A 23,641-nucleotide genomic window follows, 5' to 3' on the forward strand; every position below is an offset into this window, starting at 1 on the left:
TGAATTGGGCTATAGCAGCATTTCTTTCAATCAATCCACCATGTAGAAGTAGTGGAAAGTCCCTTTTCCCCTGTAATATTTGCATATGTATATTCCAATCAATCGCATAGCAGTATTAAAATTTTGTGATGATATATACTGTATCTAGTTTCAGTTGAGGCAGTTAGAATTAGGTAATGTCTATGTGATCAATAATTATTTACACATCTCTTCTGTATTAAACCTGTAATAAACTGACACCAATTTACCCACAACTGGCACCTGGGCTTTATTGATACATATGCCTGGTAAGAAAGAAATTGTTAAATGTCGGGTCTGAGTTAAAGCTAGAAAAAGCTATCAAATCACTTCTTACAAATTCTTACAAATCACTGTTGTAAGAAACATAGAGCCACTGAAAGACAAGGGTATACATGAGACAATACTAGGCATGATGAACTACCTCTCAAAATTTGCATCCTTTTATACACTTACCTGTTGCTCATACCCACGCTGCACTTCCTGTCAAGAGCAGGACTTTTCAGCTGAAAAAATGAAACTGTGCGGTCACCATGTTTTTGATATCTTCTATGGGCGCCACCATTTTGTTGGCGGGTTTTTCTCAATATCCCGTTTGGTGCCAAATTTGAGTACTTAAACCCCTGGCTTTTACACCACAGCACCCAATCGTTGAGCCGATGAGCATTATCTTTGTTTTGTCTTCTTGGTGTTTTCGACCTCTGCTTGTTTTTTGACCATGCTTGACTGCTGCATGCCTCGACCTCGGCTTTTTTTTACGTCTGAAGGTTATGTCACGCCGGTGCTCCACCATAGAAGCCCCGGCGGAAGTGCCGGCAGTGGAGGTTGTCAACGCGCATCGCGCAGACGTCCACCGGCTGCCAGAGAGCAGGATCCAGGCCCCCTGCAGCGCTGCGGGGGATCTGGATCCCAACCCCGCTGCTTGCCCATAGCAAACACCTGCCCGCAACTGTATCCCAGGCGTCAGGGATACAAATTTTACATTCCTGCGCTAAACCCCGAATATAGGCTGCATATTAAGATTTAAGGTGGAGAAAAAAGTGCGGCCTTTATTTGGGCAAATACGGTATAAAGACATTTAGAAACACATTTTCCCATGAACTTACTTTGTTTATGTAGAATACGTGATTTTTTACAGTGATAAGCAAGTTCTTGCTTACAGTATTCTGCATTTAAAATTGTAGCCTCAAGCTGGCCTGCATCAGCAGTGTATTTGAAATTAGCTGAATGTGGGTTTTCCCGATTAGAATTCTTCACCTTATTCAGTTCCATATTGTTGTGATTTATAACACTTATTGCTATGTCTAGATTGAGAAAGAAAAAAAAAGAGTTAATTTTAGTATTCCATGTTTTGTTCAGGTATAGACAACTTTATTGTGTAAAGCTATATATATATATATATATATATATATATATATATATACACACATATATATACATATATACACACACAACCTGCTTGAGCAATGCAGCTGAAATCTTTACACATACAATTGAGGTGTTGCATCTTAAGCAACCATTATGTATATGGCTGGATAATTGATCCTTTTCTTCGTAATTGAAAACACGGAGCTTACCGGTCATATTACAGAATACAGAAAATGGCTCTAGGGGTCCACTTCCATCAGCATCAACAAAGTATAACCCCGACGTATTACCCTTATGCTTATAGGCTTCACAGGATTGCTCATAAATAGCTGAAAAATAAATACAATAATGAAATTGTAACGTGGATTCTATGGCTTTTTTTTTCTAAAGTTGGTAGTTTTATTAAAAGTTTGCTGAGTTAACAAAAATTTTCTCCTGACAATAAAAAACCCACTAGCATAAAATCTAATTAGCCTTTCTCAACTTCTAAAAATAGAATGTACCTGTTATTAGATCACACACTCAGTACATGTTTATTGTAGTTTTTTTCTCTATTTTTCTCTATTAACAACTGTATACCCTGTATGTGAAGCCATCCCTGGAGTTGGCCCCCAAGACATCCTTGAAAATGAGAAATCTGAATGTATTCTTCCTGATAAAAGACTTTCTAAATCTATAATTAAATATTTAATGCCTTTCAAATCAGACACATTTAATCTGAGTCAGGATAATTAAGACAGAAAAGTGACATTCATTAGTGCTTTGTTTCTATTCAAATCTCAAACTTTTTTTCTTACAGTTTTTACATGTTTTCAAGGGATTTAATTTTTTTATGAGAATAAAGCATAGCCATAAAACATTCTCACATTCTCTTTCTTTATATAGAGTACATAGCAATAAAGTAACATGGCATTTCAGATATACTGATTTTTATAATCAGATGTGAAGCTCAATTTTGTTTCACTAATGCTGCCCCTCTGATTTTGTTAAATGCATTGATTTTAATACAATGCGATATAATTTTCTATATCACAGCTTTGTGAGAACAAAACATTTTTCATTTATATGTAGCTGTTCATAGTCGTTATGCATACCTTTGACTTTGTCAAACTGTATAAATAAATATAATGCTATAATTGATTAGAAACTGCTGCTCCAATAGCTTGCATTTACCATAGCATGTAAACAATGGATTAACCACACAGAAAATATTAGAAACACAAAAACACATTGGGATTGATCTGGCAAAAGTTGAGATGTTGGTCAAGTTCAAAGATGACACCCAACATGCGGTTGATCTTTCCGCCACTGGTCTCTGGTCTGAAAGGTATATATATATATATATATATATATATATATATATATATATATATATATACACGCTTTCACACAAGGTTAAGGTAAAGCTCTATTTGGGGAGCATTTTATCAGTTAGAGTAGGCTATAGGGGCATGGGTGAATACCATACCCCCATAGGGCTAAACTGAGTTTAATCCACCACATAGGTGACATCATAGGGTTTAAATTGATTTCTAACACCAACCAACTCTAAAGGGAATGGGAGACCAGGATAAAGGTTGGATAAGTACCACAACCCCATAAGTTTTAATATTTAAACCCACCAATTAGAGAAGGTGGCATAAGTGGATATTATGCCCCCAAATAGGTCAATTATAACTCTCATTTTGTCCTTGCCTGCCAACTCAGCAACACCTGATATATATTGAATTAAGGGTACTGCATAGCATACTTCTAAAGAATAAAAACTATTTATAAGAAATTACTTTTTAAGATTTGTCACATACTGTATATACATACTATATTATTGGTTACATTGAACTAATATTTTGTAAAACATTCTTTATTTCTATTACCAAGAGGGACATTTTCAGGGATTGTGTTTCACATATTCTATGTTTATGACTTCTAAAGTGAGAGTTCTAAGCATGGATCTCATGAATTCTAAGAGCAGATGACTTCAAAAGAAGCAGGTAAAACATTATAAATGACTCTTAAGATCATTACATTGCTGATTTTCTGTCCAGTTACCCACTAATTGCTTTTAGGCACTGAGTATAAGGCATTTTGATAGTAAGTGAGTGTTGCTGGAACACACATAATATCCACACCTATTAAATATAATATGTAGGTAGAATTCTGACAGTGTAGACAGCAACACCAGGACTTAATGCTGACATATTGAACATGTTCTTCATCGCTAACATTTAGAAGACATGGATACTTACAGTAATGACAAGTAGCTCCCATATACCCTGTATCTGAACAATTGCAGTAAAAGTCATTCCATGTTTGTGAGCATTCCCCTCCATGCTCGCAGTAGTTTGGGAAACATCTGAAAAGAAATGGATTTCATTATTAATCTTGCATAGTTTTTTTCTTATAACTCTACTGATTTTTATTGCCGTGCACGATGCACCTACATACATCAATATAATAGAATATAGATCTATACGTTATTGTGTGAATGGATATGGTATAATTCTTCAAATCAGATCTGTTATTTTTCTCAACTGCTGTACTTAATAGCTTTGTTCACCAATTCAAATTAATCAATCCACATGTATAAGAAACCCACCCAGTGATTATACCACAAGACCATGTATCTTAACTAGCTGTTTACATGATTGTTAAATTGTTGATTGTTGTTGAATAGTTCAGACAGACTTTGTAATGGTAGCCTGAGAAAGGAAGATAACTTAAGGACAGGAAATAATTGAATCTCCTTAGTTTTGTCACATATTGCTACAGATCTCAGCTCCCAAAGGGAAACTTTAACTATTATTACTACTATTTAAAATATGCCAGCCATGCCATGATGATAAAAAGGGTGGTTCGCAGTTACTAAATAGCATAGCTCATGTTTCTTCTTAGCTTTTATGTTCTCAGAATGTCTCATTACAATATATTCATTTGGTTCATGTGTTTTTGTTCTGAAACTCATCATGATAGTTTTCTATGTTTTTTTGTGGGTATCATGCTATGAAATCATCAAAATGGTTGTTGTAATTACATGGTATTTTATTACACTTACAGTAACTATAAACAAGATACATACATATTAGGGTTTAATTACTTGATGATCACTGTAATAAAATGTTTTCACAATAAGCCTTTAAATAAAGGTTGCTGTCTTCGCATGTAGCTTCTCTGAATGATCTGTTAGCAGAAAAGCTATCAGCTATCAAAAACATAAGTGACATAATAAAAAAACTGTTTGCATTTACTGTACACCACTGGGTGGTTTCTGTACTATTCTTCATATCTTTCTTGTTGGTCAATATTATTTCCATTAAAAAAGGAAGAACAGTAATACTAAGGTTTGTAATGGCAGTTTATTTTATGTGCGGATGGGTGAAAACTCATTTTTGCTTTGCAGTTGTGATGCAAATTACACTAGAAAGGAGATGTTTTTTGATTACCTCTAATATAGCACCCATCTTTAATACTTACTTTGTAGATTACGATTTGGAAAACATTTCTTTCCCCATTTGCTTTTACATGGTTGCTCTGATGTAATTCAACATCAAGTGAAACCTCACCAGCAAGATAATTCAGTTGGAAAATGCATCTTTTTTTGAATGCTTGACTTATTTAGCATTTTCAAAAGGTCATGGCATCTGATAAGGTTAGGCAAAAATGTACTGAGTATAAACATATTTAATTGGGTAATTATTTTGATATGATTTGGCTGATTATTTCTTTCACAAATTTAGTCCACCTGAAGACAGGTGTGTAAATGTTGTAATTATGTGCAACATAGCAAAGGATGGAGCTCTGCAAAATTAAAATTAACGCATTATATTTTATTCATAAAATGAAATTAGAAAAGTGAAGTGAAAATGAACAGCGTTAAAATAGACAATAAAATAAACATATGTTAAGATGTGCTGGAAAATCTTATAATCCACAACAAATAATAAAAAAAATTAATTCTGATATATATGTAAAATAATTAAACTGAAAATAGTATCCTAAATTCTGCTTTTGAAAGTAAATTATAGGAGACACACATCTTAAAGATGAACAACCGAATATAACAACTGGATCTATTAACTAAAGGGAGCGTTCACAGGAAAGTTTATTTCAAAGTAGGAAACAAGTATCTACTAGAACAGTGGGCAACCTTTTTGGCGTGGTGTGTCAAAAATCGGCAAAAAAATCGAGCATAACCCGCGTGGTGTGTCACTTCGACAAAAAAACATAATTTTGCGCAATTTATAGTTTAAACTACAAAAATTTATAATTGCAATATATAATTGTATTTAATAAACCAAAAACAAATTATTTAACATACCTGCTTAGTAACTACTTACCTTTCAGGAGTCCTGCGGTGGGGGTGCAAGGCCTCTGTCTCCCAGCTCTGCCACTGTATGGAACAGTATAGAGTGATGGGAGTTATGATGTACTTTAGAGCATTATTATATAATGAAAAATACATTGGAAATGGTACAGCATAACACCCATCACTCTCACACATTTACCAATCCGCATTTACCAATCCACACGCATACCAATCCACACGCATACCAATCCACACGCATACCAATCCACACATATATACCAATCCACACACATACCAATCCACACACAAATACTAATCCACACACATACCAATCCACACACACATACCAATCCACACACACATACCAATCCACACACATACCAAGCCACACATATACACCAATCCACACATATACACCAATCCACACACATACCAATCCACACATACACCAATCCACACACATACACCAATCCACACACATACACCAATCCACACACATACCAATCCACACACATACACCAATCCACACACATACACCAATCCACACACATACACCAATCCACACACACATACCAATCCACACACATACCAATCCACACATATACCAATCCACACACATATACCAATCCACACACACACCAATCCACACACATACACCAATCCACACACATACACCAATCCACACACATACCAATCCACACACACATACCAATCCACACACATACCAATCCACACACATATACTAATCCACACACATACCAATCCACACACATACACCAATCCACACACATACACCAATCCACACACATACCAATCCACACACATACACCAATCCACACACATACACCAATCCACACACATACACCAATCCACACACACATACCAATCCACACACATACCAATCCACACATATACCAATCCACACACATACACCAATCCACACACATACCAATCCACACACATACCAATCCACACACATACACCAATCCACACACATACCAATCCACACACATACACCAATCCACACACATACCAATCCACACACATACCAATCCACACACATACACCAATCCACACACATACACCAATCCACACACATACACCAATCCACACACATACACCAATCCACTCTCACTGTATGCTTTCCTACCTTTCCTCTTTTCTCCTTACAGCTCCTTTTCCTGCTCTTCGCTCCTCTTCTTCTTCAGTTCTTCTGTCTTCTTCCGAGGGCACGGGGTTCAGAGGGCACGGACAGCGGTGGGCGCGGCTTCAGTGTTGTGCGCCGGGATCTGACAACAAACCCCGGCGCACAACAGCTATTGCCGCGCGGATCGCAAGGGAGCGGTATCGGAGGTCTTTAACAGGGAGATCCTTGAACCGGCTTAAAATCACTCAAGGGTGCCGGCAAGTTGGCACCCCCCTGATGAGCGGCACCCGGTGCGGACCGCCCCCCCGCCCCCCGCTAGGTACGCTACTGCACGTCCCGCTCCCCCCCCTGTTCCTCCAGCACAGATTCTTTCATCCTCGGCGGCCGTGCAGGAGCAGAGGATGAATCGCATGAAATCCTGTGCGTGTCACCCCAAATGGCTACGCGTGTCAGCACTGACACGCGTGTCATAGGTTCGCCATCACTGTACTAGAAGATCAATGGCTTAGATGCAATCTAAGGAAGTTTTTACTATTAGTGCAACAGCCTAACCAATGTCTGATTATGGTCTAGGTCAGTGATGGCGAACCTATGACACACGTAGCCATTTGGGGGGACACGCGCAGGATTTCATGCGATTCATCCTCGGCTCCTGCACGGCCGCCGAGGATGAAAGAATCTGTGCTGGAGGAACGGGGGGGGGCGGGACGTGCAGTAGCGTACCTAGCGGGGGGCGGTCCGCACCGGGTGCCGCTCATCAGGGGGGTCCCAACTTGCCGGCACCCCTCCAGAGACGGACAGTAATGTCCGCTGCTGGAGGAGCAGTCTCGCAAGGGAGCGGTATCGGAGGTCTTTAACAGACCACTGGCTCCCTTGAGTGATTTTAAGCCGGTTCAAGGATCTCCCTTGAACCCGGCTTAAAATCACTCAAGGGAGCCGGAGGTCTGTTAAAGACCTCCGATACCGCTCCCTTGCGATCCGCGCGGCAACAGCTGTTGTGCGCCGGGGTTTGTTGTCAGATCCCGGCGCACAACACTGAAGCCACGCCCACCGCTGTCCGTGCCCTCTGAACCCTGTGCCCTCGGAAGAAGACAGAAGACCTGAAGAAGAAGAAGAGGAGCGAAGAGCAGGAAAAGGAGCTATAAGGAGAAAAGAGGAAAGGTAGGAAAGCATACAGTGAGAGTGGATTGGTGTATGTGTGTGGATTGGTGTATGTGTGTGGATTGGTATGTGTGTGGATTGGTGTATGTGTGTGCATTGGTGTATGTGTGTGGATTGGTATGTGTGTGGATTGGTGTATGTGTGTGCATTGGTGTATGTGTGTGGATTGGTGTATGTGTGTGGATTGGTGTATGTGTGTGGATTGGTATGTGTGTGGATTGGTATATGTGTGGATTGGTATGTGTGTGCATTGGTATGTGTGTGTGGATTGGTATGTGTGTGGATTGGTATGTGTGTGTGGATTGGTGTATGTGTGTGGATTGGTGTATGTGTGTGGATTGGTGTATGTGTGGATTGGTATGTGTGTGGATTGGTGTATGTGTGTGGATTGGTATGTGTGTGGATTGGTATGTGTGTGGATTGGTATGTGTGTGTGGATTGGTATGTGTGGATTGGTATGTGTGTGGATTAGTATATGTGTGTGGATTGGTATGTGTGTGGATTGGTATATATGTGTGGATTGGTATGCGTGTGGATTGGTATGCGTGTGGATTGGTATGTGTGGATTGGTAAATGCGGATTGGTAAATGTGTGAGAGTGATGGGTGTTATGCTGTACCATTTCCAATGTATTTTTCATTATATAATAATGCTCTAAAGTACATCATAACTCCCATCACTCTATACTGTTCCATACAGTGGCAGAGCTGGGAGACAGAGGCCTTGCACCCCCACCGCAGGACTCCTGAAAGGTAAGTAGTTACTAAGCAGGTATGTTAAATAATTTGTTTTTGGTTTATTAAATACAATTATATATTGCAATTATACATTTTTGTAGTTTAAACTATAAATTGCGCACAATTATGTTTTTTTGTCGAAGTGACACACCACGCGAGTTATGCTCGATTTTTTTGCCAATTTTTGACACACCGCGCCAAAAAGGTTGCCCATCACTGGTCTAGGTCTTTACATCCGGAAAAAGAAGCCGTCAAATCTGATATCTCTATGTTTGCAAAGGAGTTGTTACATTATGAAATACCAACCCCAGTGAGCTTCTACTGTAGGAAGAGCTTGGCTGGCCCTATATAAAATGTACAATGGAATCAACCCTCGCCCAATAAATTATACATTTTTCAGAGCCCGTGTTTTTTATAATGAATAACAAAGTCAATTAACTAAAACCACAACTCCTCTGCAAACTCTCTGGTGATAAGACTCCAAAATGTGCCTGTCAAAAAGTAAAACAATTTCCAAGTTTCTAGTTTTGCCTTCAGTGTCTATGGCAACAAAGTGAACCATGAAGAAAATTAAAACAGTATTAATAAAAAATGGCCTTTATACGAAAAATGTTTTAGACATTTCAGTTAGGCAAAAAAAAAAAAAATCCCCTAATCCACATGGTGAAATGATATAGTGACCTTTATAGCAATAGCTGGGAAAAAGAAATACTGCACCAGTAGAAAACACTCGCCTGCTAGACAATGAGATTTTATTAAGTTGCCTAATTGGATTTTTTTGTTTTTTTTTTATCATACACTTTTCTCTACCTATAGTGGACAGATAGTTCTCATTTTTATCTGATTTGTATTATTTTTAGCCCAGAGAAGTTTATGATATTTTTAATGGACAAATCTTTACAGAGTAACTTAAAGAGTCACAAAAGCGTTCAAGACCTCGGAGGACTTGAAGCTTCTTTCATTTTACCTTTTATTTTTTGTACTTGACCCACTAAAAGCTTCAAAACCTTGTTGGACTATTTTCTTTGGGGCCAATATACAATATCCAAGCTTTAAAAATGCTTTAAAAGTGCAGAACAAGTATACAAAGGACAACACAAGTATTAATTCTATGAATGTCTTCTTATTTTGCAAGCCTTTGTCCAGCCTCATGTGCTACTGACCCCTACATATTAGTATTTTTTTTTAAACCTACTCACTTCAAGTGATATTTATATGTTTCACACTGCAACACTTTTATCTTTCCATATTTTTGGGAAAAACACATGATTTATAAATTATAAAAAAACAAAAAACTTTGTACTCTGTGTACTAGGTGATGATTTGTGAAACGAAATATTGTATAATGCGCTTAAAATGGTACATCTATTTTATTGGACCTTTACAATACAATTAAGAAGAGATTTCAAGGACAATCTTTTTTTCCTAAGGGCTGAACTAAGTTAAAACAGATTTGTGTAAGTTGAAAAGTTGTTTTAGGGATCTAATAAAAGTCAAGAGAGATTTAGTGTAAACATACAATGAAGAGAAAAAGCAATTTTCAACTCACTTTAAGGTCATAAGGATATTATGGATGTGTTGTGCTAGAATACGGTATATAAAAGCATAAAAAGGACTGCAAAGGCTAAAGTTACAAAAGAGACAGTGAGACTCACTACAGTTCACTATATCACGAAGCAAAACTGGGACACTGACTGAAACAATGCATGCATTTGTGTGTGTCAGGCTATCTTCCAAGGAAAGCTTCTTGTGATTAATCAATGGAATTGGGTATATTATGTTTTAAGCATGTTTAAGCATTTTGTTATATTTTATTTTTTTTAATTTAGATTTGTTTGTAAATTAGCACTTCTTTGTCGGTCACTTTGCTTTTGTTAGTTTTTAGGCTCTGTAGTAAAACATAAGGCTATTTCTGTTCTTCAAGTTCTTTTATAGCGTGTTGTGAACATACATCACAAAATAGGAAATGGTTTTAATATTTTTAAAGTAAAGACATGTTTTTATTTACTTCTGACAATAAGCTATTTCAATATTTTATATCAAAATGAAAGGTCACACAGAAAGGCTAATTTGGGTCTATGTATTGAGATGTCGAATGGTCTGATGAGTTAAGCATTAACCCAACTAACCAGACTCCACCTGTCCTTGTATTGTACCACTCACAAAACAGACTGCATATTCATTATACGAATGTTAAATTTTGTGAGTTGCAGGTGAGATAATTCGTATTGGATGAGAAATGTAATGTCCTTTATGAAAACTGCAAAATGTAGTAAACAAATATTCAATATATTTAACTCTAGTAGCAGGTTAAAACTGTTTTTTAAGATATATTCTTTTTTAAAGCTGTTCTAGTTTTTACATACTGTAATGTTTTCCGGCAGATGCATATTGCCATTTGTATGTGTTCTAGCTTTGCTGTCTTGGCCAAATTTACTACACTAACACCCTGAATCCTCTTCACACCACCTGTGGTAAACAATGCAATGGCTTTTTTTGTTAATCACCCAGCCGGACACTAATGAAAGTCAATGGAGGAACAGATGGCATTAGTATAGCCAAAAAGAATCAGCTCAGTGGTGTAGTAGGAAAACTCACCAAAAACATCTAATGATTGACATTAAGGGCAGCCTACAGGTCTCGCAGAGAAAGTTGATTGGAAGAAAATGGGATAAAAGTGTTTTTTTTTGTCAATACTAACTTAAATCACTGTGTGTGTTATGATCGAGGGAAAACAAATTTTTCCCACAAGACTTTCTCTAAAATAACACTTTATTATAGACAGATTCTGGTCACAATGTTTCCAACAAGATTTGACAAAAAAACAACAAATAAGGAAAAGGGGGTTCTCACATTTGTCTAATGGGAAAATTACCCAATAACAAATCTGTGCAGTAATACATTCTCCAAACTTTTTTTTTTTATTTTTCATTTTGACGTAACTGTATAGGAGATGGTGTGTAAAATGTTTTTACTTACATCTTCATAATAGCTTTACATCTGTACTGACACATTTTTTTTTTAAAAAATATTATTATTATTGTTATTATTATTAAGGAAATCAGACTTAATTAAGATAAAATCATGTTGGAAGAGTTTCTTACCTGTCCATGATTCCACATACATCAATTTGAAGATCACTGAAATTTCCAAGCACTCCTTGCTGTACTAAAATAAGATCTACCATCTTTCCACCTATAGAAATTAACTTCATACACCCAAGAAAGCCTCGTATAGGATTCATACCCCAATAATGAGTATTGTTATCAGGACAACCTGAAAAATAAAAAAAATATGACTATGATCATATATATATCTCAATTATATCTCAATATCTCAATTATTACAAATGTTATGCAAGCATAGCATAGAGATAAAATATCCTCTGTCACTCGCGGCCTCATTTTGACTAGACTTCAGAATTTTAACAAAATTTGCCAGTTTCGTTAATTTGTACGAATGTCCACAAATAAGGAGCAGAGAGCTCGCTCAGAATTTTGTTTGAATGTTGTTTTTTTTCCACTCTCTCTCACTCTCTTACTCATGCTTTCTCACATTCCCTCTCACACTGTCTCTCATAATTTTTCTCCCTATCTTCTCCCCCAACTGCTTATGTGTACCTGTCTCCTTTTCCTCTGTTCCACTTCTTGTCTTCTGTCATGTTTCTTCCGTCTACTTTCTTGGTTCACTTTTCCCCACTAGCCACTCCGTTAACCTGGCTTCCTGAAGTGCTTCCTTTGAGCACACCACAGGGACAACCTCGCCCCCACCCTCAATTGGTGGAATGAGGCAGATACTGTCCCTGTGTTATGTGCCATAGCTCTGCCCAATCGAGGAAGAGGGTGTGTTCGGAGGCTCTGCCCTTTTGCGGAAGCATTCCAGGAGGCTTGGATAATGCAGTGGATATCAATGAGAAGAGGACCAAGAAACTAAATAGAAGAAGTGAAGAACAAGAAGAGACAAAACAAGTGGTACTGTGTAAAAGGAGAAGAAGACATGGAAGCATTTGGTGGAGAAGGTAAGAAGACATTCAGAGAGAGCATGAGAGAATGTGAGAGAGAGTGAAAGAGAACGAGTTTGCTTTCCAAATGGATAGAGCCCTCCGAATTTAGTCCGAACTGAAAGGACAGGAAATTAAATTTGTTGTTTGAAAGGAAAACAAAAAATGTGTCAGAATCATTTTTGGTTGATGTGCCCAAGTATACTGGGGGATAGTTTTAATATGTACAGATACAAAAAAGGTATACAATAACATATATAATAGAAACATATATGCTATTCATAGACAATGACTGCAGAAAATAAATAGCTGGACCAATTAGTCTGCCCTGTTTAATTCACCTTTTACTTTTTGCTTTAGCTTTACACCTGTACAACTTCCACTATATATATCTGAAAAGTTATACTTTCTGACATTGCCTCTTAGTCTTCAACCTTTTAACTTTAAATCACGACTTTCATTTCTGTCACTTCTTCCTTTAGGGTGTGATTTAACCTCTTAAATATACAAAAAAAACCCCAGGTATACTACTTGTCTGTGTATAATATGCAGGTATAACTTTACACTCAATTTTGTAGAAAAAAAATGTATTTGTATATATTATGCACCTACCAGATCAGGTCACTGGCAGATCAGTGACCTAATCATTGATCAGATTAAAATAAATATAATTGTGATCAATAATAAGTGACTTAAAATGTGACCAGATAGTAATCAGTTGTGTAATAAAAATGTAAAAAAATAAAATGATTATTTGTATTAATAATGTTTTAACAGGAGCGCAACATTGGTTGTGACTTGGTCCCCACGAGCCTATGCACACAAAATGCAGCTTTTGCATAATTGAGGCATTGCAAGGGTTAACATTGCATGATTGTTTATATGGAGCAATCGCGCAGTAGGAGAAGGTCTGGGCTGGTCCTCACACTAGTGTGGGGGGCCAAAGATACACTGGGTTCATCGCTAAAGCTGCTGGCATGATACATAATTTGATCCTTACCTCCAAAATAGTAATTCTCAACAGATGATACCTGAAATGGCAAGGTTGCTTGCATTGTTAAGGATTCGTCATTGTCCATGGTTACGCTCACGTGATTTCTTTTTACCACTAAAGAAACTGCATGCCACTGGCCATTATTTACTTTAAAACCTATAATAAATCAGAAAATAGAAACGTTGAAGTATGTTTTAAATGTTTCTTTTTTATTGAGCCAATTGTTAATCATTGGATGCATGGGCATTTCTTTCAACTAGACTTGTGTAGTCAGATTCATACAACTTTTAATATTTGCTAATTTCATTGAATTGCACAAATGCCCAAAAATGAGAAGCGATCCCAACAAAAGAAAATGTTTGCATTTAATTGGGTTTTTTTAATCTCTTAATCTCTAACGTTCTCTCTGGCTGAGTGTACAATATCTTGCACTAATGCACAATATCTTAATTTCTTAAAGTGTTTTTACTGCCTTGAACCTTAACATATACTGTGATAACTGAGGCCTGTAGATTCTGAGAAGTAACTCTTTTTTTACAACTTCTCTGAGCTTGGGGTAAATTTTCTTGGACATGCACTCCAGGGAAGATTGGCAGCTGTCTTCAGCGCTGTGGAATCTGCCAGCGCTTTATAAATAAATGTAATGTAATGTCTTGAATGTTTTCCACTTTTGAATAATCTTTCTCGCTGTGGAATGATGGACATTAACATTTTTTGAAAATGGCCTTATGACCCTTCCCAGATTGATGGGCAGCAACAATTACTTCTCTAAGATCATTGCTGATGTCCTTCCTCTTTGACATTGTGTTAACACACACTGGTTCCAGACCAGCAAACTGCTAAAACTTTGGCTTGTATAAAGGTGGTCACATCTGCTGATGATCAATTAATCACACGCATTTGATTAGCAGCACCTGTCTGCTACTTAGAATCTTAATTCCTATGGAAACAATACGGGTGTACTTGGTTTTTCACATATGGCTTCTCCATTTTGGCTTTATTTTTGCTATTTTGTATTTACCTAATTTTTAGACCTGCTCAGGAACAGGATTGTTATTATATCCAGATATGTAAAACCATAGAATTCAAAGAAAGCGTACTTTCTTTTTCAAATGACTGTATATAGAGTAACCTTGTATTGTATTGTGTTGCTGTAATTACAAATGCTCTTCAGCATCTTAAAAACAGGAGGAGTCTCAATGTATTTTTCTTGGCAATATATATTTTATTAAACAAATAAATTTAAAAAAAGTTTTTTCTCTATGTTTCGTATTAAGAAAATTAAGTTAATGTATGCATACATTCTAAAATCTTAAGAAAGTAATTATAATATATTTTACATGATACATTCCCTTTACCAATAAATGAAAACAACATGTACATACCTGAAATAATATCCAAATACATTTTACCATGTTTGAACAGGCTAATTTTAAGTTTTCCTTCAACAATATGCAATACAAAATGGTGTGACAATGTTCCAAGTTTTGTAGAAAAGAGAGATCCTTCTCTGTTCCATGTACGGAAATGAAAACGAACACTTAATTCATTTTGTTGTGATATGTCAGGTAAAATTAAATAACTATTTGAATTTACAAATGTAACGGGCACAACTTGTGGTTCCAGGCATGTAAAGGAGACATTTCCCTAAACAAAAAACAAATAAGAAGGCGTTAGAATGATTACCAAATTGTATGCATTAATTTGTTGTTGAATGTACAATACAAAGTAATTTGTCCTTGAAACATGTATCCCTGTATGGGTGTACCTGCCTAAATAGGTACTGCACACCGATGATTTCTTCAAGAAATATTGATAAACCTCCACAGATGAGCTTAAAACATTGTTATTATATACCACTAATATGTAAGTCTAAGTATAGTAGTTCTTCAAAAAAATTTCAGTGTGCTCTCCTCTTTGTTTTATATAATCTTTTGGAAGATTCACGACACACACAGAGAGGTCAGGGATGAAGAAATAGTATTCTGAAGAGTTTGTGGAATAAATCAACATGATTTATTGGGTCAGCATTATGGAAAGATATATTGACCTTTCTTGGGAATGATCTTCCTGCCAACAAGCAGAATTTATGCAGAATATTATCTTTCCAGAGACATTCAGTAACAATGACCTATAGCTGTAAGATCCCTTTCAGCAGGGGCAAAGAATGTTAACATTAGACACTGGCCCTTATCTACATTTTAAATTACATTTTAAATCTGCATTTAGAATTTTGAAGCATGCTGTTTTAACAAAAATGTTTTTTGTTCATACCTCTGCAGAATATTTTTTATGCATTTTAATAATCTGATTATTTGCATACCTACAAGGAAGGAGGAGATAATCGCATTGGGTCTTTAAACTTGTTGTCCAACTGTTCTATTTTACTTGCCTTAATCCGTACGTTAAGAATTGAATAATATAGACAAACCAAAAATTACTCAGCGATTGGATGTTATAAACCTACTTTTATCATTTAAAAAGTGAAAAGCTACAATTATATCAGAGATCTCCCCAACTGGCACATGCAACCCACTGTGCAAGAGCTACCAGGTACCTGGACTGTTGGGTGGTATGGTAATATGCAAACCTGTACCATATATAAGCTGCAGCAAATGAATATGTATCCATTTAATTAAAATATGCAAGCAATCTTACCACAATGTTGATTTGGGGTTTATATCTCTTTGCCAAATCAATAATGTTCACACCATTATAGTAAAGATTTTCAAAACATCCATGGAAATTATTTTGCAGTAATGATGTTGCTTTTCCTTGAGATGGGATCCCTCCAAAGCTAAGCTTAGAAAAAAAAGAGAAATCAATATAATCATTAAGTAATTTTCTATACTGTATAGCAGGATGTTACAATTAAGTTTCTAATTGTGCATGTAATTACTGTAATAAGACTTGCAAACAATATGTGTTTCATAAGTCAATTCATACTTTTTAAAATAAAACTAAAAATCTATACATTTGAAGATAGATATAAAGCTATAGCATACCAGGCTGTCATTGACATACATACAGAAATATATGGTGTTCCATTGAATTATAACTGAATATGTTGTAAGCAACACATTCAGTATTGCATTATTCAGCATTTAGATCCAGATCTCTAGGGCTGTATATATACCGGTTTCACTGGCTTCATTACAAGAAACATTTAAAACTAAACTGATTACTGATGAGTAGCAACACGTCATCAATATACTATAATAACACAAATTTTCTTTATGCTAAACAGGTTCAATAAATTTTTATTTTTTTCTTTTATTTATCATTACAAGTAATTATTACATGTTTTATTTTCCTAAAAGCCCTAAAAATGCAGTATTAGGTTGTATACCTCAGGAACATGTAATGAAGGCTCTCTGAGTTGCTGGGGTAGGGTGTCTCTGGAGTGATGTCAATGAAAATTTATAGCCCCAAAATATATTTTGGATAGTTATATTGCTGGTTAGAAATATCATATTTTATATGATCATAACATTTTGCTAATTTGTAATATTTGCTTAATATAAAAAGTCTGAAAACACGGGATCACAGGGATCTGATTTATAAGGCAGGTAGGTTGAAAGATTGACTTCAAGTAATGTCATTAAATTTGTGCAAGTAACTGTTGAATATGTAACCTCAGGGGAAATGTTTACCTAATATGGTGCTGCATGTGAGAAAAAGCTATTAATTTTAGGTAAAGATAAACAACAAATCTTTCATAATGATACAATACTCAGAATAAAAGGAATTCTGAGAAAGGTTGGAGCAGACTGAGTGTTTTATTTCACAACCCAAACTATGTAACTGTGTAGCAATCTTAAATGTGTTGGTCAAGTTCAAAATTAAAGAGAATCATACTCTTTAAGTCCAGGCATAAATGCATCTCCGACATTATAAAAAAATAAATGTACACTTTACATGCTTCAAATACATAGACTATGGCAGAATGTATACTGAAAGCAGCCACAACACAACATTCTGACCATCCTGTTGTAATGATGGATGGAAATCATTTGACCATAATGTATATGAGTATTATAACACATAATAAACTGACTTCTACACCTTTATTGGGCAGAATAGATGGGCCCAATGGTTCATTTGCCGACACATACTATGTTTCTTTACACGTGTTCTCTCTTCTGTTTCTAGTGTGATGATGTGCTGACTTTTCACTAAGCAGTTGTTTTAGACAGTAAGCACTGAGGGATTTGTCAGCCGAAAATATATTTTCAGAAGTGGCAAAAAATAAGCTTAAATTACAACATTTCCAGTAGTTCATACAGAGATGCATGTGAAGGCTATGCCTTGAGCAGTATTATTGACTTGTTAAACCATATATTGTAGATAGCGGAAGACAAATCATAAAATAGTTCATATAAACAATGGATACCAGGCAAAAATGATTGTAATATATTTCTTGTTTAAAAACAATCTTGTCATTTAAACTCTTTTTTCATTTTTTTTTAACCTCTACATAACTTTAAACTCTAACTGTATACACCAGCTAGCACACACAGACACTCACACTAACCCAAGCAGGCACTCATACTAACACACATGCAGAGACACTCACAATAACACACCTAGACACACATAAACACACACTTACACACACATACCCCTACACATGTACACACATACAGTAACATACCCAGACATACACATGCACACACACACTAACATACCCAGACACACACAAATATACAAACACACTTACAGACCCAGACACACACAGTCACACACCTACAAACCCAGACACACAGTCACATACACACTTTACTCTCTGGTGAAGACAGATGATAGTAAGAAGGAGGACAAAGAGAAGCAGAGGTACAGGTTAATAAATTGGCTCCAGGCATTTGCTATACCAGCGAACCTCTTTCGTGATAAAGACTCAGAACAAAGTTTGTAGCTCTTAGATACATAGATAGCATTGGAGAGGCACAAATAGTCTATGGTGGGCTGACCTGGCTGTGACGAACAGTATCAACAAAAGAAGGCAGCACACTCGTCAATCCCCTGGGACCACAAGCATATTGCCTTGTGGCTCAGGGTGACGGGAGCTCACAGGCAGTTCTTTTCAGGGAATGCTAGCGGTGCAAGTGGCACGCCACCGGCAGGGCAAAAGAAGGGCTAGTGCTGGCAATATAACAAGGGGCATTGCAAGTAGGGGTCCAGTTTTAGATTTTAACACAAGTGCTCAGGTTGTTCAGGAACCCACCATCTGTCAAGCCGGGGAAGGTCTGCGCGATGGATGCAGACAACCCCCGCTACTAGCCACACCTCCTTCCGGCTGCAGCGTAAGTTGTCTACGCGAATCGCGTAGACATCTACACGCTGCCCTGGCTACACACCGGGGACTCAGAAGCACCGGTAAGTGGGGCGGGGGGGGACAGGAGGATCCAGGTCCCCTGCAGCTGTGGCGACGACCCCGATTATAAGACGAGGGGTATTTTTCAGAGCATTTGCTCGGAAAAAAACCTCGTCTTATAATCGAGCAAATACGGTAAAGGTGATTGCACTGCATTTCTGTTTCCATCTGGTTTGTGGCTCCTGACAGTGTATAAGCATGGATGTGTAATTGTGTGTATATGTGAGCATGGATGTGTTCTTCTGTGTGTGTGAGCATGGATGTGTACTTGTGTGTATGAACATAGGTGTGTACCTTTGTGTGTGTGAGCATGGATGTGTACTTTTGTGTGTGAAGATGGATTGTGTAATTGTGTTAGTGTGTGAGCATAAATGTGTAATTGTATTAGTGTGTGAGCATGGATGTGTAAGTGAAGTGAGATGGAGTGTGTGTTAGTAAGTATGAGTATGTGTGTGTAACTTATGTGTTTATATATGTTTTATGTTGGAAAGGGGGGTCAAGGGGCAAAGAATGCACAGACTAGCTGTTGAAGTTTGGGGGCCTGGGGGGAATTTTCGCATTAGGGCCTGGTGGTTTCTAGTTACACCCCAGCCTGTATGTATTTGTATAAAGCTACCGTACCCCCTCTATGACGCCTTTTTTAAAAAATGTAAACAAATTCAACTTTTCTAGTCTTCTTTCATTACTAAGGTGTTTCAATCATGTTACTAACTTTGTGGCCTACCGCTACTTGTGCTCTATGGATAAATGTTATGTAATGATACTCTACATCTCTAATGTATATATAAACCAAAACTAACAGTTTTGGTTTTAACAGAATAACCATAATTGATAATATTTTAATTTTAACTTGTAGTAAATATTGTTAAAATGTAGCAGATGGCGTTCTTGTCTTTAATTAGTCATGCCTCTAAGAGTTCTATTTTGATATTTTAGATGACTTAGGCTTTAGGGAGTTTGTAGACTATACACAAGTGCAGTAATTCACTAACCTTTGGAAGACCAAAGGCTGAACAACTCTTGAAAAAAATGGACAGTAAATTATTTATGCTTTGCAGATTGATTATCATAACTTTCTGAAATTTAAAAGAAGAGGTCATGGCTTATAGAAATTAAGTGAATTATTTTAATTTCATTGAAGCTTAGTTTAAAAAGACAGAAAAAAAACAAAAGAAAGGGATTTTTAACTGTTTGCATATATGCTTGGAAACATTTAACCTATTGCTTTTGTTATGAAACCATAAGATTTATTTACTTGACAAATAAAAAAAATACTGCTGAACTGGCAAACATCTACTGAATGCTCATAGCAGGCACATTTGGAATTGGTGTGCTGTTCAAGCATGTAATTGGAATATTTTAAAGCCCCAGGGTTATTCAGTCTGTGGCTGCAAAAATAAAATGTCTTGATAATGACATATTTGTTTAATCTGTCTTTAAGAATGTAATATAATATACACACCTCATAATCAATGTCCAAATAATCGATGTCCCCCTTCATGTAGAAATGGTGCACATGTCTGTCAACAGTAAAATTGACTTGTCTGCCAAACCGCTCTATGACAGCCCAATGCCATTGCTGATCATCTAACAGGCTTCCCAGGGAGACATTAACACGCGGATTAGAAGGATGAAATTCTACATTTCCTTAAATGAGAACAGATGAACCATTAAATCAACAAGCCAGCAACCATCAACATTAGCATACTTCAATTATTGTTTGACCTCAGACGTTTGTTCTGCATATGACATTGTATTTACACAAAATGGGCCATCACAGATAACAATTTATTTTAAAAACCTCAACTTCAATATCACTTTATTGTGTGTACAAATTAATTGGCTAACTACTGATTACTGTACCTTAAAGGAGGCCACATTACTATAAAATAATACGCTTTTAAACCATTGAGCAAAACCAATGATTTTTGGGGTCTGAACATACATGCAATGCACTTTCAATATACTCTTTAGGGGCATACTTGTTTGTCAATCTGGGCAGATCCTATTCAGCACCTCCACTTTAAAATGTAAAAACACCCACATTCTAACTCACTCTTATACTCTGTCACACACTCTCACTCACACTTACTCATGCTCTCTCACACTTTCACTCACTCTTACTCACAATCTCTAAACCTCTCATGCCTACTCACACTCTCTCATAACTTCTCAAGCTCTCTCTTAATTTCTCCCTACCTTCTCTGTCTACTGCTTCTATTTTCCTGTTTCCTAAAGCACCTGTACCTCTTCTTCTGTCTTCTTTTTTGTCTGTTTCTCCCTGGTATCAGCTCCGTCTGGAGGAATGGGGGAGAGGCTGTCTATTTGTTGCACACCATGGTTTCACCCTTACAAAGGTACTCCGTGAGGCCTGTTCAACGGAGCTGATACTGGGAGAAAGCGGACGAAGAAAGCAGACAGAAGAAAGGGGATAGAAAAAGAAGAGGCAAGAGAGGAAGCAGCGCTGTGGGAGACAGGGACATGGAAGTGGTCAGCGAAAAAGGTAGGGAGTCATTAAGAGGGAATTTCCGGGAGACTTGAGACCAGTGTGTACCAGTATGGCATCCCCCTGATGAGCAAAACACCCCCCCCTCAAGTCCACCACTGATTATTATGTTTTGTATCTAATTCATATATCTTTTTTAATTTCCTTGTTCCTTTTTCAATCAACGGGTACCTACGGAGCAAAAAGGAACTGTCATATAAATCTAACTATTATTTTTCTTCATTCTTCATTACAGTTTGTGATTTGTTTTTGGAGATTTATGGATTAAAAGTAAGTAATCTGGTTGAAAAAAAGCAAAGCTCTGTGGCATTTAAATTATTTCCCTTAACCTGTTCTAAATTCACTCTTCAAAAAGTTGAGATATAATGAGAAGGTGTGATCATGGAAGTTTCACTAACAAAAAAATCACTTATTATTGAATTTGAGCTGTAAACACATTGGAAATTCAGAATTTAAGAAGTGGCATATCCTTGCTAAGGCCATTAATATTTGCTTCACCATAATAAACCATTATGCTAATTTTAGCATAAATCTTAATTACTTTACGTTTTGACCACACTTGTGGTCATAAGTGTGCATATTTCATTTTGTTTTTTAAATTCCATTTTGCTATTGGTTATGTCCCTGAACAAGTAACGGTACATCCTTAACCAATGTCATATGTATTATCCAGAAAACGGATTGATTTTTTGAACCTTTGAGGGCAAAATTTCACTGCATCTGATATTTTCTTTTTCACTTTTAGGATAAATAACTACTGATTTGGAGGCTTCTTCAAAGAGAAAAAATCTTGCAAAGAAACACATTTTGTGATTTTTCAACCTAGAAAATTGACTTTTCTTCCAACCAAACATTTCCATCAAAACACTTTTTAAGAGCCAAAGTCACTCATATTTAAGAGAATGCTGCAGTGTCTATTCATAAGGACATAATGATGACAATCAGCGCTATTTTTATCCCTTCAAATCACTTTTAGATAAGCTTATGAAGGGTTAAACACCAAATTAAGTGACTGCTACCAACTGATTATTGGATAACTTTTAGAAACAACCCTTCTCCTGACCATAGAAGTAAATGCAATGATCCACGGAGTTCACTATAACACGCCAACAAAATGTCTAATATTCTACTGAGTTACATTAACCTTGACGGCATTCCAAGTGAGATGGAGGCCCTGCATCATATATGATTTTTAACCAGCAGCAAATTTTACCACCTTATTAACTTTAACCAGACTCTTGCATACATATTTTAATTCAAGAAAAAAATCACAGATTGGCATCCAAACGTTCAGTCATTGTCAACTTCAACGTACGTTTGTATTGCGGTTTGTATTGCGGTTTGTAATAATGCAACATAAACATATTCCCGAATAAACCGGTGAAACTCAATGGTGCAAATAAGTTATGTGCCTACCACTACGCTGTTTGTGCCCTTTAAGCGTATATGATAGCTGCATGGCCCCTTTAAATATTTTTACTGTCTGTAGAATCTCCCTAAATGCTTTTGCCCTTTTCCACTCCACCCATCTAGATACTCTGCAGATGTCTCAGCTGAACACATCTCCCTGTTCCTGATACACCTCTAGTCAGCTCCAAGAAGTCAGTCAGTCACAAGGAGGGAGGGATGCTGCAGCAGGGCAGCCTCTTATTTGTCAGGTAAGAGCTTTATTTTTCTGGACATTCACTTCCAGTAGGTGACAATGCTGATGCCCGCTGGGTGGTCATTTGAGGAGAGGAGAGACCCTGACTTTCATACAACTAACCACAGCCATCATAAGGCTAGCCCTGCACTCACACATGGCTTATCCCGTCCCCTTGTGAAGATACTCCTTCAAAAAACCGAAAGCTCCGGGTAGTCTGTTACCTGTAGAAATATTGTGTATAAATGGAATTAGCAGATCTATGTTTTAGCTCAACTGCCTCACTTCAGAACATACTATCACAAAAAAGGTTATACACAGAAACACAGATTTGTTGATCAATCACAGTTTTAGTCATCTTTTTTTTAAAGTTTCCAAGCCTGAAATCTCTG

The 23,641-nt window shown here is 36.8% G+C and overlaps 1 protein-coding gene across 1 annotated transcript in view; it reads right to left on the reverse strand.

The window, feature by feature from the left end:
* The window catches only part of CNTNAP4 (contactin associated protein family member 4), a 143,152-nt gene that overhangs the window by 40,985 nt on the left and 78,526 nt on the right, over positions 1-23,641 (reverse strand). The window contains exons 6-13 of the mRNA XM_053467680.1: positions 20,564-20,748; positions 16,386-16,529; positions 15,113-15,374; positions 13,734-13,883; positions 11,838-12,009; positions 3,633-3,739; positions 1,596-1,715; positions 1,125-1,322 (exon numbers count right to left, since the gene is read on the reverse strand). Of these exons, the coding sequence (XP_053323655.1) occupies positions 1,125-1,322; positions 1,596-1,715; positions 3,633-3,739; positions 11,838-12,009; positions 13,734-13,883; positions 15,113-15,374; positions 16,386-16,529; positions 20,564-20,748 (1,338 nt within the window). The remainder of the gene's footprint in view (positions 1-1,124; positions 1,323-1,595; positions 1,716-3,632; positions 3,740-11,837; positions 12,010-13,733; positions 13,884-15,112; positions 15,375-16,385; positions 16,530-20,563; positions 20,749-23,641) is intronic.

The sequence above is a fragment of the Spea bombifrons genome, chromosome 1, assembly GCF_027358695.1.
Source record: "Spea bombifrons isolate aSpeBom1 chromosome 1, aSpeBom1.2.pri, whole genome shotgun sequence".
Taxonomy (NCBI): domain Eukaryota; kingdom Metazoa; phylum Chordata; class Amphibia; order Anura; family Pelobatidae; genus Spea; species Spea bombifrons.